This window comes from Xenopus laevis, chromosome 7S (assembly GCF_017654675.1).
Source record: "Xenopus laevis strain J_2021 chromosome 7S, Xenopus_laevis_v10.1, whole genome shotgun sequence".
NCBI classification, from domain to species: domain Eukaryota; kingdom Metazoa; phylum Chordata; class Amphibia; order Anura; family Pipidae; genus Xenopus; species Xenopus laevis.
In genome coordinates this window covers 9,562,481-9,575,509 of record NC_054384.1, presented here as the reverse complement: position 1 = coordinate 9,575,509, position 13,029 = coordinate 9,562,481, and the positions used below count along the sequence as shown (strand labels likewise).

Genomic DNA, 13,029 nt, shown 5'->3' with positions numbered 1-13,029 from the left:
ATAAACTCAGTTCTGTGTTCTTCTCAGAAGGTGGCGCTGTTGCACAGAGCCGAGAGGCAAACAAGGGGTTAAGTTCTGCAGTCGCCTTTGTAATACCCAACGGCAAGAGTTAATGTTAGAGGCAACCTGAAAACAATTCTAGCAGCCTCTTAAAGGGCCAGTGCACCCTGCTTGGTATAAGAGAATACAGCAACGATATTCCATTGGATCTCTTTCTCTATGTTGGGCCCATGATCATGCTACAGCTATGCCTTAAAGCAACAGTAACATCAAAAGAGAAAAATGTTTTAAAGTAATATATAAATATAAAAATTCAAACTTATGACCCTGACATTCAAAGTACTTCATAACACTCTGCCCCACTCTATATCTCTGATCTCATCTCTATATACTCACCCAACCACTTACTACTCTCCTCTACTGACCTGCTCCTCAACTCTCCTCTCATTACCTCCTCACATGCTCACATTCAAGACTTTGCCAGGGCTGCACCCCTTGTCTCCCGCGTTCTGTGCGACTTTCTCACAACTTTCTGCTTTCAAACTCACCTTGCTTATTTCTGATCTCGTCCCACTCCCACACCTTGTCTCTCAACTTCTTCACTTTTTAGATTGTAAGCTCTTTTGCACAGGGCCTTCCTCACCTTTTGTACAGGTACTGCTTGTGATGTATGTAACTCCATATGTTCTATGTATATAATTCATGTGATTTAGTTGTAGAAACACATTTACTTTACAGCGCTGTGAAATATATTGGCGCTATATAAATAAATGTTAATAATAATAATCACAGGCATGTTCTTTTAATGCTAAACATTACCATTCCCTATAGCAACTACCTCTGTGAGTCCTGCCCTGGGGGCATCACCCTTGTACCCACAGAAACAGTAAATAATATAGTGAATAAAGTACCCCCTATTGTAAAATATAAGGATATTATAAGTCACTGGGGAGTTTCATGACCATATAAAAACACGAAGGCCGAGGGCTTTTATACAGGTCATGGAACTCTGAGGTGACTTCTAATATCCTCATATTTTCTAACAAAGGTACTTTATTTATTATAATATATAAGTTTTATATAAGTTTTAGCGAGTCATGTGACAAAAATGACATCACTAGTCACCATTTATAAGAATATAATTTACAAGATATTCATGGCTTTTGTGTATTATAAGGATATTATAAGTCACCGAGGAGTTTCATGACCATATAAAAACACGAGGCCGAAGTCCAAGTTTTTTTATACAGGTCATGGAACTCTGAGGTAACTTCTAATATCCTTATATTTTCCAAGGGGTACTTTATTTATTATAATACACACGTTTTAGTGAATCATGTGACAAAAATGACATCACTACTCACCGTTTATAACTGATGACCTCACTAGTCACCGTTTAGAACTGATGACCTCACTAGTCGCCGTTTACAACTGATGACATCACTACTCACGGTTTATAACTGATGACCTCACCAGTCACCGTTTAGAACTGATGACCTCACTTGTCACCGTTTAGAACTGATGACATCACTAGTCACCGTTCATAACTGATGACATCACTTGTCACCGTTTATAACTGATGACCTCACTAGTCACCGTTCATAACTGATGACCTCACTAGTCACGATTTATAAGGATATAATATACAAGATATTCATGGCTTTTGTGTATTATAAAATCTTGGCCTTTTTTCTCCTTCACTTCTGGGTTTCTCCTGGGCGCCCCCTCCTGCTCCTCCTCACCTGCTACTGGAATATATAAATTTTTTGGGGCGCATCAGAGGAACCCAGGAGGGTTATACCCGGTTGCCATATTTACCGTTGTTTCTCTCGTTTCGTCCAATCAGGTTAAGAATATCCTATACCATTCAGTGAAGGAAATGGTAAGAGCATTGAAGATTCAGGAGGAAGACATGGAAGAGTTGGAGGATTGCTGATCCCAACCAGAGTCTAAAGACTTCTCTCGAAGGAAGGGCCCCCCCTATGCTCGCCGAGGGACACATTGCACAACCCCCCCTCCCCCCCAAAAAAAACCTGCCTGCTCCTAGTATTTCTGTGTTACTGACACCACACCAGTATCAACCAATCACAGCTGCTGGGATCCGCCCACGAGGAGCCGGAAGCCCCTTCTCTACTCCAGTCTGCCGGAGGGGGGGGGAGCGCAGGTTCCGGAGCGCGGACGCTACACTGTATCATAGTGTAAATTTAACGTTTGTGAAAAAAAAAACAAAATAATGTTGAAAAGATTTAAATGTATTTATTTTTCTGAAGACAAAGTTGGACAAAAGGTTCTACACTATATTGTGATCAAATGTAAATGTGACTTTGTATAGTTTGCTAAGAGAACGCGGATATTTTTCACTACATTGAGACAGTAACTGTGAGGGTTCAACACAAATCACCAGCTATTTGCCTGCGTATCCGGGAGCATCCATGTCACGGTCGGAGAGATTTACTGCCAAATACCCCCCCCCTACACTTTGTATATGGTTTGTTCTTTTTTTTTTAAAGAGACAGACGCTTCGATGCTCGGTTGAAGCCGACTCGGTGTGGAAATCGCCATTTTACAGGAGATGTAATTTATTTCAGAAGAGTTGTCTCATTTTTTTTTTGGTAAAAATTTATGTGAACCTTTTGAAGCTAAATATGAAAAGTGAATATGCTATGTAAATATATACATATATATGCATTCAATGAGGTATTTTTTTAAAAGACATTGGCTTGCTTTAATTTGTTATAAGTGCAAGTGTTACACATGGCTTTGTACATTCAACTTGAAAGGGGTTTTACATTTTCCATTAAAAAGACTTTCTCTTTCTTTCTTTTTCCAGTGATGTTTACGGTGTGAACGGTATAAATAGAGACGACAATACAATAACTTGTACTAATGTATGTTCCTTCTCATCATAAAAGGTATAGACTTTTACATACACACAGTAGATAACAGATAAGTACTACTATAGTTTATATAAACACGCTGCTGTGTAGCCATGGGGGCAGCCATTCAAGCACAGGATACACAGTAGATAACAGATAAGTACTACTATAGTTTATATAAACAAGCTGCTGTGTAGCCATGGGGGCAGCCATTCAAGCACAGGATACACAGTAGATAATAGATAAGTACTACTATAGTTTATATAAACAAGCTGCTGTGTAGCCATGGGGGCAGCCATTCAAGCACAGGATACACAGTAGATAACAGATAAGTACTACTATAGTTTATATCAACGAGCTGCTGTGTAGCCATGGGGGCAGCCATTCAAGCACAGGATACACAGTAGATAACAGATAAGTACTACTATAGTTTATATAAACAAGCTGCTGTGTAGCCATGGGGGCAGCCATTCAAGCACAGGATACACAGTAGATAACAGATAAGTACTACTATAGTTTATACCAACAAGCTGCTGTGTAGCCATGGGGCAGCCATTCAAGCACAGGATACACAGCAGATAACAGATAAGTACTACTATAGTTTATATAAACATGGGGCAGCCATTCAAGCTTACAAGCTGGTCGCACATTTTGATTTCCCACAACTTTTCAACCCCTTCTTCTTTTAGAAAAACCACAAATAGTAGAAAAATTTAAACCAGTTGCAAATAGTCCCAGAATATCACTCGCTACATCATACTAACAGTTAATTTAAAGGAAAACAAACTCTTTAAGAGCTGCACACACTGGCCAGTGCCCCCTATAGGCTGTTGGTGGTATAATGTTCAGGCAGGGGAGATGCGCTGGTCTGCAGTCTGGTTTCTATGGTTACAGCATTTGTGCAAGATTTGTACTTTGATTCCACTGGGTCAGGAGTGGGGCAAACGGAGCTACAGGAATATGGTCGGAGGACTGGGTATGAAACGTTCAGACACATGGGAGAAAACTATCATTATTATTAATAACATGGATTTATAAAGCTCCAACATATTCCACTCCGATGTACAATAAACATACAGAATGACATTCAAAGAAAATCGATACAAGGGGTGAAGATGGCCAAGCCCAAAGAGCTTACAGTCTAAAAGGAAAAGGGGTTGGAAAGGTGTGGGAAATAAAAATATGGAGGTGCAACCCACCTCCAGCCAATCAAAAACTCTTGGTCTGGCCTGTAGCCAATCAAGGCAGTTTTAAAGGTTCCCAAGGCAAGACCTGTAGCAAATCAGCTTTAAAAACAGAATAAACTATAGATGTGTCTGTTGGGCTGGAGTGTCTTTGCCATAATCATCTGCCTCCATGTGCCCTTAAAGAGGTTGTTCACCTTTAAATCAATTTTTAGTATGATGTAGTGATATTCTGAATTTGGTTTTTGTTTGTGGTTTTTGAGTTAGTTAGCTTTTTATTCGGCGGCTCTCCAGTTTGCAATTTCAGCAGTCTGGTTGCTAGGGTCCACATTCCCCTAGCAACCGTGCACTGATTTGAATAAGAGGCTGGAATATGAATAGGAGAGGTCTGAATAGAAAGATGAGTAATAAAAAGTAGCAATAACAATTGTGTGGCCTTGCAGAGCATTTGTTTTTAGATGGGGTGAGTGACCCCCCCCCCTCATTTGAAAGCTGGAAAGAGCCAGAAGAAAAAAATGCAGTAATTATAAAACTATAAAAAATAAATAATGAAGACCAATTGAAAAGTCGCTTTGAATTGGCTGTTCTATAAACTACTAAAGGGGTGGTTCACCTTCAGGTTAACTTTTAACGGTGCATTTCTGCTTACACTTTATTCTCACACTTTATCTTGCAGCTCTTGCCTTAGGCCTAGTATTTCTATATTCACTTATTATTCCAATACGAGGAGGTGTGGCCTAGCTGCCCAGGGGCGGGGCATAATAGGATCGGAGGTATTAGCCAGTAATAAACACAATTCTGCAGGACATGTTGATGACGGCCAACAAGAATCCCCGGCATAAAGCAGTTCTTTTCTACTTTCCCTGCTGCTCTTGGCCCGTAGAGACGTGGCCCCGGGGTCAGTGACCCTTATCAGGCATTTCCCTTTGTGCTGGGCAGTTATAAAGAACATTATAAAGGATAAATGTCAGTGCCCCCTGCAGTCGTGCTGCTCTGACCTTCTAGTGATGCACATTGGCATTTGCCAGTCCCTGTGATTTGCTCGGCTAACAATGGCCCCAGTGTGGCTTGGCCGGGCAGCCCACGTCATTGGTAGATATTGCCACAGAGCCTTTCCTTTCTCAGCACTAAGAATATTCCGGGATGTTGATTCACAGGCTCAGCACAGCCCCAGGCCACCGCTTCATTCCATACTTTGCCTTTGTAGGAAAGATTTCATCGAAGAGAAACATTTAAAGGAACAGTTCAGTGTGAAAATAAAAACAGGTAAATCGATAGACTGTGCAGAATAAAAAATGTTTCTAATATAGTTTATTAGCCAAAAATGTAATGTATAAAGGCTGGAGTGACTGGATGTGTAACATAATAGCCAGAACACTACTTCCTGCTTTTCAGCTCTCTAACTCTGAGTTAGTCAGTGACTATAAGGGGGGCCACATGGGACATAACTGTTCAATGAGTTTGTAATTGATCCTCAGCATTCAGCTCAGATTCAAAAGCAACAGTTATGTCCCATGTGGTCCCCCATTAAGTTACTGATTGATTATTGCCTGACAACCAATCAGTGGAAACCAAGAGAGCTGAAAAGCAGGAAGTAGTGTTCTGGCTATTATGTTACACATCCAGTCACTCCAGCCTTTATACATTACATTTTTGGCTAACTATATTAAATACATTTTTTATTTTGCACAGCCTATTTATTTACCCAGTTTTTATTTTTATACTGAACTGTTCCTTTAAAGGGAGACAGTTTTTTAATAAATATAGGTTGTAGCTGTACCCCAACATAACATGCTGCTTGCACAGGGAAATGTAATCATGTGATTAATTCTGCTTCCTTTCTCTTGCAAAGCAGCAGTCCTGTCCTACTTTATGGCTGAGATTCTGCCTGTCTGTATAAGAGACTATTGAAACTACAGTGGTCAGAGATCCTATCTGATCTTTATTATTAGCAGCAGCCCTGCTTCTCTTTATGGCTGAGCTTCAGCCTATCTGTATGAGTTTATTCAGACCACGTTGGTCAGAGATGTTAACTGATCCACATTGGAAGCAGCAGTCCTGTCCTGCTTTATGGCTGCCTATCTGTATAAGACTATTCAGACCCAGACCACACTGGTGAAACCCAGTAATCCTTTTAAGAGATTAAAGGATAAGTAAACCTTAAAATAAGTGAATGTAAAACTGATGAGGGAGGCTAGTCTAATTTACATTCATTATTTTTTTTTTTTTAATTCCATGTTAATACTGTTAATATGAATGAATTTTGTTACAACAGCGCCACCTGCTGGTCATTTTCCCACCAGTCTGACCAGCAAGTAGTCAAGGAAGTTGTCAGGAGAAAGAAAGAGGCTGCTCTGATGTTCTTCTGCTTAGGAAAACAATTAGAAACTTCAGATAACTTTTCTCCCTTACATACATCTGTATCCCTTAATATCTCGGAAATAAAACAAAATAAATAATGAATGTACATTGCAAAAATGCTGAGAATAGCCCCCTGGTCAGTTTTACATACACTTATTTTAAAGGTTTATTTATTCTTTAATAAGCAGCGGGACCTCTTAGCCTGGCTAGGGAAACACTAAAGTATTAACCCCTTGCTGGCCAGGTGCCATTGATCTTGCCAAGCCCTCCGTGCTGTGGATAAACGAGCAACTAGGAAATGCAGAGTTGGGAGCAGCAGAGCTTTTTTTTCTGTAGCTTGGTGGCACAATAATTAGTACTGCTGCCTTGCAAAGCTTTCATTTCCACTAGGTCACTGTCTGCAAGGTGTTTTTTTTTATGGTTTGTTGAACTACATCTCCCATAGCAGGGTCGTTGGATGTTTAGTCCTAGGGAGCAACGGTGGTGCTCATTTGTGAACACTGGGCAAATTTGCTCCTGGGCAGTAACCCATAGCAACCGATCTGTAATTGACTTTTTCAGCCAGTTAAACAATGAAAACAAGCATTCGATTGGTTATCACTAGTAACCGTTTATAATATAGTGAATAAAGTACCCCCTCTTGTCAAATATAAGGATATTATAAGTTACCGAGGAGTTTCATGACCATATAAAAGTACGAGGCCGAAGGCCGGGTGTTTTTATACAGGTCATGGAACTCCGAGGTAACTTCTAATATCCTCATATTTTCCAACTGGGGGTACTTTATTTATTATAATACACAAATTTCAGTGAGTCATGTGACAGAAATGACATCAGAACTCACCGTTTATAACTGATGACATCAGAACTCACCGTTTATAAGGATATAATTTACAAGATATTCATGGCTTTTGTGTATTATATATATATATATATATATATATATATATATATATATATATATATATATATATATAATTTTCGTGGCTTTTATGTATTACAACTAAAGCTGGCCACAGACGCAAAGAGCCGATCGTACGAATCATCGTACGATCGGACTTCCCCATCTCCCGACCTGCCACTAACCATTCCGATCAAATAAAGTAGAAAAGAACAGATCAGCAATGTTCTGCCCCTGACAGCAATCGTATGATATCTATGTCCGACCAAAGCTGGTGACAGTCTCCCACTGAAAATCGCACGATCGGGAATACACGCAGATATATTATCGGCAGCCAACAGAAATCTTTTAACCTGTCCCATCGACCAAAGCACCGATCTCCGTGGGACGAAAAATGTCGGGACTCTCCACACTGGCCGAAAATCGTACGAATCCTCGTTTCGAACGATCAGATCTTTGCGTCTATGGCCAGCTTTAGGCCCAGTATCCAGCGCAGGAGAAATGGAATTGTCTATTCTAATTCTGACCACTAGATGGCAGCGGGAACCCATAACATTTTACAGAATGTGAAAGTCTCCTAAATTTGTTTTCTATTTTTCCAATGGGGAAGGAGCGTCCTCCCATGACCTCAAAAAGCAAATTCCAGTGGAAGGAGAGGGGGGGGGTAGAGGAATAACAACAGAACATGATCTTCTGTATTCAGACTGAAGATTTATACCAAAGGGAAACATATCTGCACTTGCACTGCCCTGTTTTATAATGGTGACTCGGCCAAGCAACGCAGAAGGCTGAAAAGGTTTGGCAGCAACACAGCAGACTTTATTGGGCACCTACACAAAAATCTGGTGCCAAGTGTCTATTTACTCTACAAATGCTCCCCCATCCTAATAAACAGCCGCACCCCTTTATACTCCTTCACTGGGGGTTAGAGGGGCTCCGTGCTTTATATAGTGGCAAGGGAATATCTAACATACCTCCCAACATTTTGGAAGTTAAAAGAGGGACAAAAATTTTTTCCCGCACGTAGCGCAGCAATTTTTTGACCACACCCCTTTCTGTGGCCACACCCCCTAATTACCATGTTTGTTTTACAAAATTTGGCAGGTTATGAAAGTTTGAAAATATTTCTCCTTATCTAAACTGTGTTTTTGTGTCTCAAAATTGTTACAAAGTATCTTATTTGCGCCTGTGGCTGTTCTGGGCTCTCTGCTAAAAGCCAATTAAGTGAGAAACTTTGTTTCTTTTTCTGGCTGTTCAGTGCAGAGAAAAGAGGGACAAATCCAGTACAAATGAGGGACTGCGGGTTGAGCTGTCAAAAGAGGGACTGTCCCTCCGAAAAAGGGACAGTTGGGAGGTATGTATCTAGGGCTGTAGAAAATTCTCTGTACTGTGTATTCATTGGCACCAGCAACAGAAATGCCCAGGAGTGAACAGGACATTCCAACCTTTGGCCCGAGTACTTATCTACATCCCTGTTACTGTAAATGTTTCATTAGGATCTGGGCCTCAAGGTGGGTTACCTTTATACACCAAGGTGCATCGTATGGCAACGATTCAGTATCTGGACCCCTAAGGAATCAGCACAATATGCACCCACGGATACATTACTTGATCATTTCTGCCATGGGCAATGCTCTCATGGTGACAATGATATTGATGCATCTGGCACACCATTCACTTTACAGTGGAAAGGTGTTTCCGTCAAGCACCAGATGCTTCAAAAAGGTCATGTGTCTGCAGGACAATCCATGCAGGAAGATGTTACATTATGTGACAACCTGAGGGATGGGCAGTTGGGTGAATTTTATTTCATGTCTGATCTTCTGGGCAAGTCGGGGGCTACCAGGGCCGCCATCAGGGGGTACATTTGTACCAGGTCTGGGTCTTAAGGGGGGGGCTGAAGTCCAGAAGAGCCAAATTCCCAAAGCCACGAACTGAGCCAAAGCCACAAAAAGACTCAAAGTCGAAGTCCTGAAGCTGCGAAAAGACCCAAAGCCACGAAAAGAAGCCAAAGCTGGAGCCCCGAAGCTATGAAAGGAGCCTAAGGTAAGTTTCACTGAACACCAGTGTTTCTTTTTTATTTAAAGGGCATGTAAAGGCAAAAAAATAAAATGCAATTTTACTATCTTTAATGAAAAAGAAACCTATCACCAATATACTTTAATTAAAAAATGTGTACTGTTTTTATAAGAAACCTGACTGTATGCAGTGAAATTCTCCCTTCATTTACTGCTGTGGATAAGAATTGTCAGACAGTCCCTAACTGCTGAGCAGGGAAACAATCATACTTATGAACAGCAGGGGGAGCCCCCGCCTTACTTCCCAGCCATGCAGAACTCAATCAGCTTTGTTTATGACGATCCCTAAGCAGCTCAGACCACACTGAGCATGTGCACAGTCTTAGGGGCAGATTTATCAAGGGTCGAAGTGAATCTGAGGGAATTTTTGAAGTAAAAAAATTCGAAATTCAAAGTAATTTTTTGGATACCTCGACCATCGAATAGGATACTACGACTTCGATTCAAAGTAAAAATAGTTTGAATATTTAACCATTCGATAATCGAAGTACTGTCTCTTTAAAAAAAAAACCGACTTCAATACTTCCCCAAATAAAACCTGCCGAATTGCTATGTTAGCCTATGGGGACCTTCTACAAACTTTTTCCAAGTCTTTACATTACACATCGAATTAAAATCCTTCGATCGATCGCTAAAATTTTTGAATCGTTCGATTCGAAGGATTTAATCGTTCGATCAAACGATTTTAATTCGATCAATCGATTGGCAAATTTGCTGAAAAACTTAGAATTCGAAGTATTTAAATTCGATGGTCGAATTTCGAAGTATTTTCAACTTGAAATTCGACTCTTGATAAATCTGCCCCTTAGTCTTGCAAAGATGTATAACAAAGTTACAAGATGGTGACCCCCTGTAGCCAACTTTGAAAGCATAAATTATTTGTTTGATTAGGCTTGTGGTGCAGTAAGTTCATGTTTATGTTTAGTTTTATGTTGGACCCTCGCCGCCAGTTTTTGTTTTACTTACAATGGGGTCCTGAACACAATGGCTTTTTATAACGTGTGTGGGGGGTTTATCGTTTTTAGTGCTGTCTTTGTGGCCTTTTTACTGTGGTGTGGGCTGGGCAGGATCTGGGGTTGGCGGGGACCAGGGTGCCCAGAAAATGTTATTGTACGGGGTCCCGTGATTTCTGATGGTGGCCCTGGGGACTACTATCCATCACCTTCGTTAGTTGGCAGAAAGGAAGTGAAGCTGAAACTCCACTTCCTGCTGTTACAATTTTTAAATGGTCTTCTCAAACCAATGGAACAATAGCTTTGCCTCTCGTCTGATCTACATCCATTTGGGCTCGGGGGCCTCTGAGGAAGCCGATTGGGTCGATGAAACGCGTCAGGCGGAAGTGACATCACAGCAAGCTGCAGGGAAACTCCCACGAGGGAGAACAACGTCGGCAAACTTTCTCCTTATTCAAACTAGAGAAAGACTTGCGTATATGTGACCAAAACTCATGGAACCAATGTGAGTCACATATTTAGTTCTTTTTAATAAATCAGTATTATACTATGCGAATTCTCTGTCCCTGTTTTGGAGCCTAACAGTGACCCGTGGAGGAGGGGAGATACTGGCGATTAATACTATAGGCGCTAACCTTCCTACAATCATGTAAGTAGCCTTTGTTACCAAACTTGGTCTCAGAAAACACTTTATCCAACTCTTCACACATCCGGAATAAAAGGAAAAATCTCTTTTAAAGGGGAACTAACACTAGCGACCTTTTTTTCCCCAACACAAGGGGGCAGATTTACATATGGTCGAATATCGAGGGTTAATTAACCCTCGATATTCGACTGCCGAATGTAAATCCTTCGACTTCGAATATCGAAGTCAAAGGATTTACCGCAATTAGTTTGATCGAACGAAAAATCGTTCGATTGAACATATAAAACCTTCGAATCGAACGATTAGAAGGATTTTAATCAATCGATCGAACGTTTTTTCTATGACCAAAAAAACATAAGAAAGCCTATGGGGACCTTCCCCATAGGCTAACATTGCACCTCGGTAGGTTTTAGGTGGCGAAGTAGGGGGTCAAAGTTTTTTTAAAGAGACAGTACTTCAACTATTGAATGGTCGAATATTCTAACGATTTTTAGTTCGAATCCGTAGTCGAAGGTCGAAGTAGCCAATTCGATGGTCGAAGTAGCCAATTCGATGGTCGAAGTAGCCAATTCGATGGTCGAAGTAGCCAATTCGATGGTCGAAGTAGCCAATTCGATGTCGAAGTAGCCAATTCGATGGTCGAAGTAGCCAATTCGATGGTCGAAGTAGCCAATTCGATGGTCGAAGTAGCCAATTCGATGGTCGAAGTAGCCAATTCGATGGTCGAAGTAGCCAATTCGATGGTCGAAGTAGCCAATTCGATGGTCGAAGTAGCCAAAAGAAAACTTTCGAAATTCAAAGTTTTTTTTATTCTATTCCTTCACTCGAGCAAAGTAAATGTGCCCCAAGGTGTTCCAGAAGTAACTAAAAATACTACACTATATTTCTGTATATGTTTTATGCTTTCTCCGTTTGCTTTAGGCGCTGATCCAAAGGAATTTTTTGAAAAATTTGATGGAAAAGGTTTTATAAGCCTTTTTAAGAAAACGTTTCATGAACCAAATCTCCGCACTTTCAGATAAAAACACTCTTTATTGTTTCAAACACTGTCATTCCGCATTCCTTGCACTCGTGCACCATTAGAGCAACGGACTGATCGGTTCAGTATTCGTCAGACAAATACGTTTCATTTACAGCAATGTTACTAAGATGCAACCTGATTATGGTTTGTCTTCTTTTTTATGTAAACTTAGCATTTAAAATAAAAGAACATGTAGTTGGGCTCCAACCTTCACAAGCTGCACATTTCTCCTGGGTGTAAGGAGCGCAGTGTGGCTCGGCTTCTGAAGTTGTGGCAAGTTTGAAATGTCGTTTTCTGCAGGGTTATCTGAGAGGTGTGTGGGGCCCAGAGCAAAACAGACTGTGGGGAAGGACTGTCTGACCTAAAGCCTTTCAGGTATTAATAACTCCCAGCAAACGTCAGTGGGTGCTGAAAGTTGTACTAGTTGTATAATCCACTGTTACTACAGGCACCATCTCTCCCTACTATACCTGCTATCCCACAGTCACACTCCCTTCCCAGAGACTATTATCCACTGTTACTATAGGCACCATCTCTCCCTACTATACCTGCTATCCCACAGTCACACTCCCTTCCCAGAGACTATTATCCACTGTTACTATAGGCACCATCTCTCCCTACTATACCTGCTATCCCACAGTCACACTCCCTTCCCAGAGACTATTATCCCACTGTTACTATAGACACCATCTCTCCCTACTATACCTGCTATCCCACAGTCACACTCCCTTCCCAGAGACTATTATCCACTGTTACTATAGGCACCATCTCTCCCTACTATACCTGCTATCCCACAGTCACACTCCCTTCCCAGAGACTATTATCCACTGTTACTATAGGCACCATCTCTCCCTACTATACCTGCTATCCCACAGTCACACTCCCTTCCCAGAGACTATTATCCACTGTTACTATAGGCACCATCTCTCCCTACTATACCTGCTATCCCACAGTCACACTCCCTTCCCAGAGACTATTATCCCACTGTTACTATAGACACCATCTCTCC

The 13,029-nt window shown here is 41.1% G+C and overlaps 1 protein-coding gene across 3 annotated transcripts in view; it reads left to right on the top strand.

Annotated features, from left to right (window-relative positions):
- Positions 1–2,817, top strand: part of jmjd1c.S (jumonji domain containing 1C S homeolog) — a 228,765-nt gene extending 225,948 nt beyond the window's left edge. For all 3 annotated transcript variants that reach the window (XM_018227327.2, XM_018227326.2, XM_018227329.2), the window contains one exon: positions 1,847–2,817. In XM_018227327.2, the coding sequence (XP_018082816.1) occupies positions 1,847–1,936 (90 nt within the window). In that variant the 3' untranslated portion in view covers positions 1,937–2,817. The remainder of the gene's footprint in view (positions 1–1,846) is intronic.
- The last annotated feature ends 10,212 nt before the right edge of the window (positions 2,818–13,029 follow it).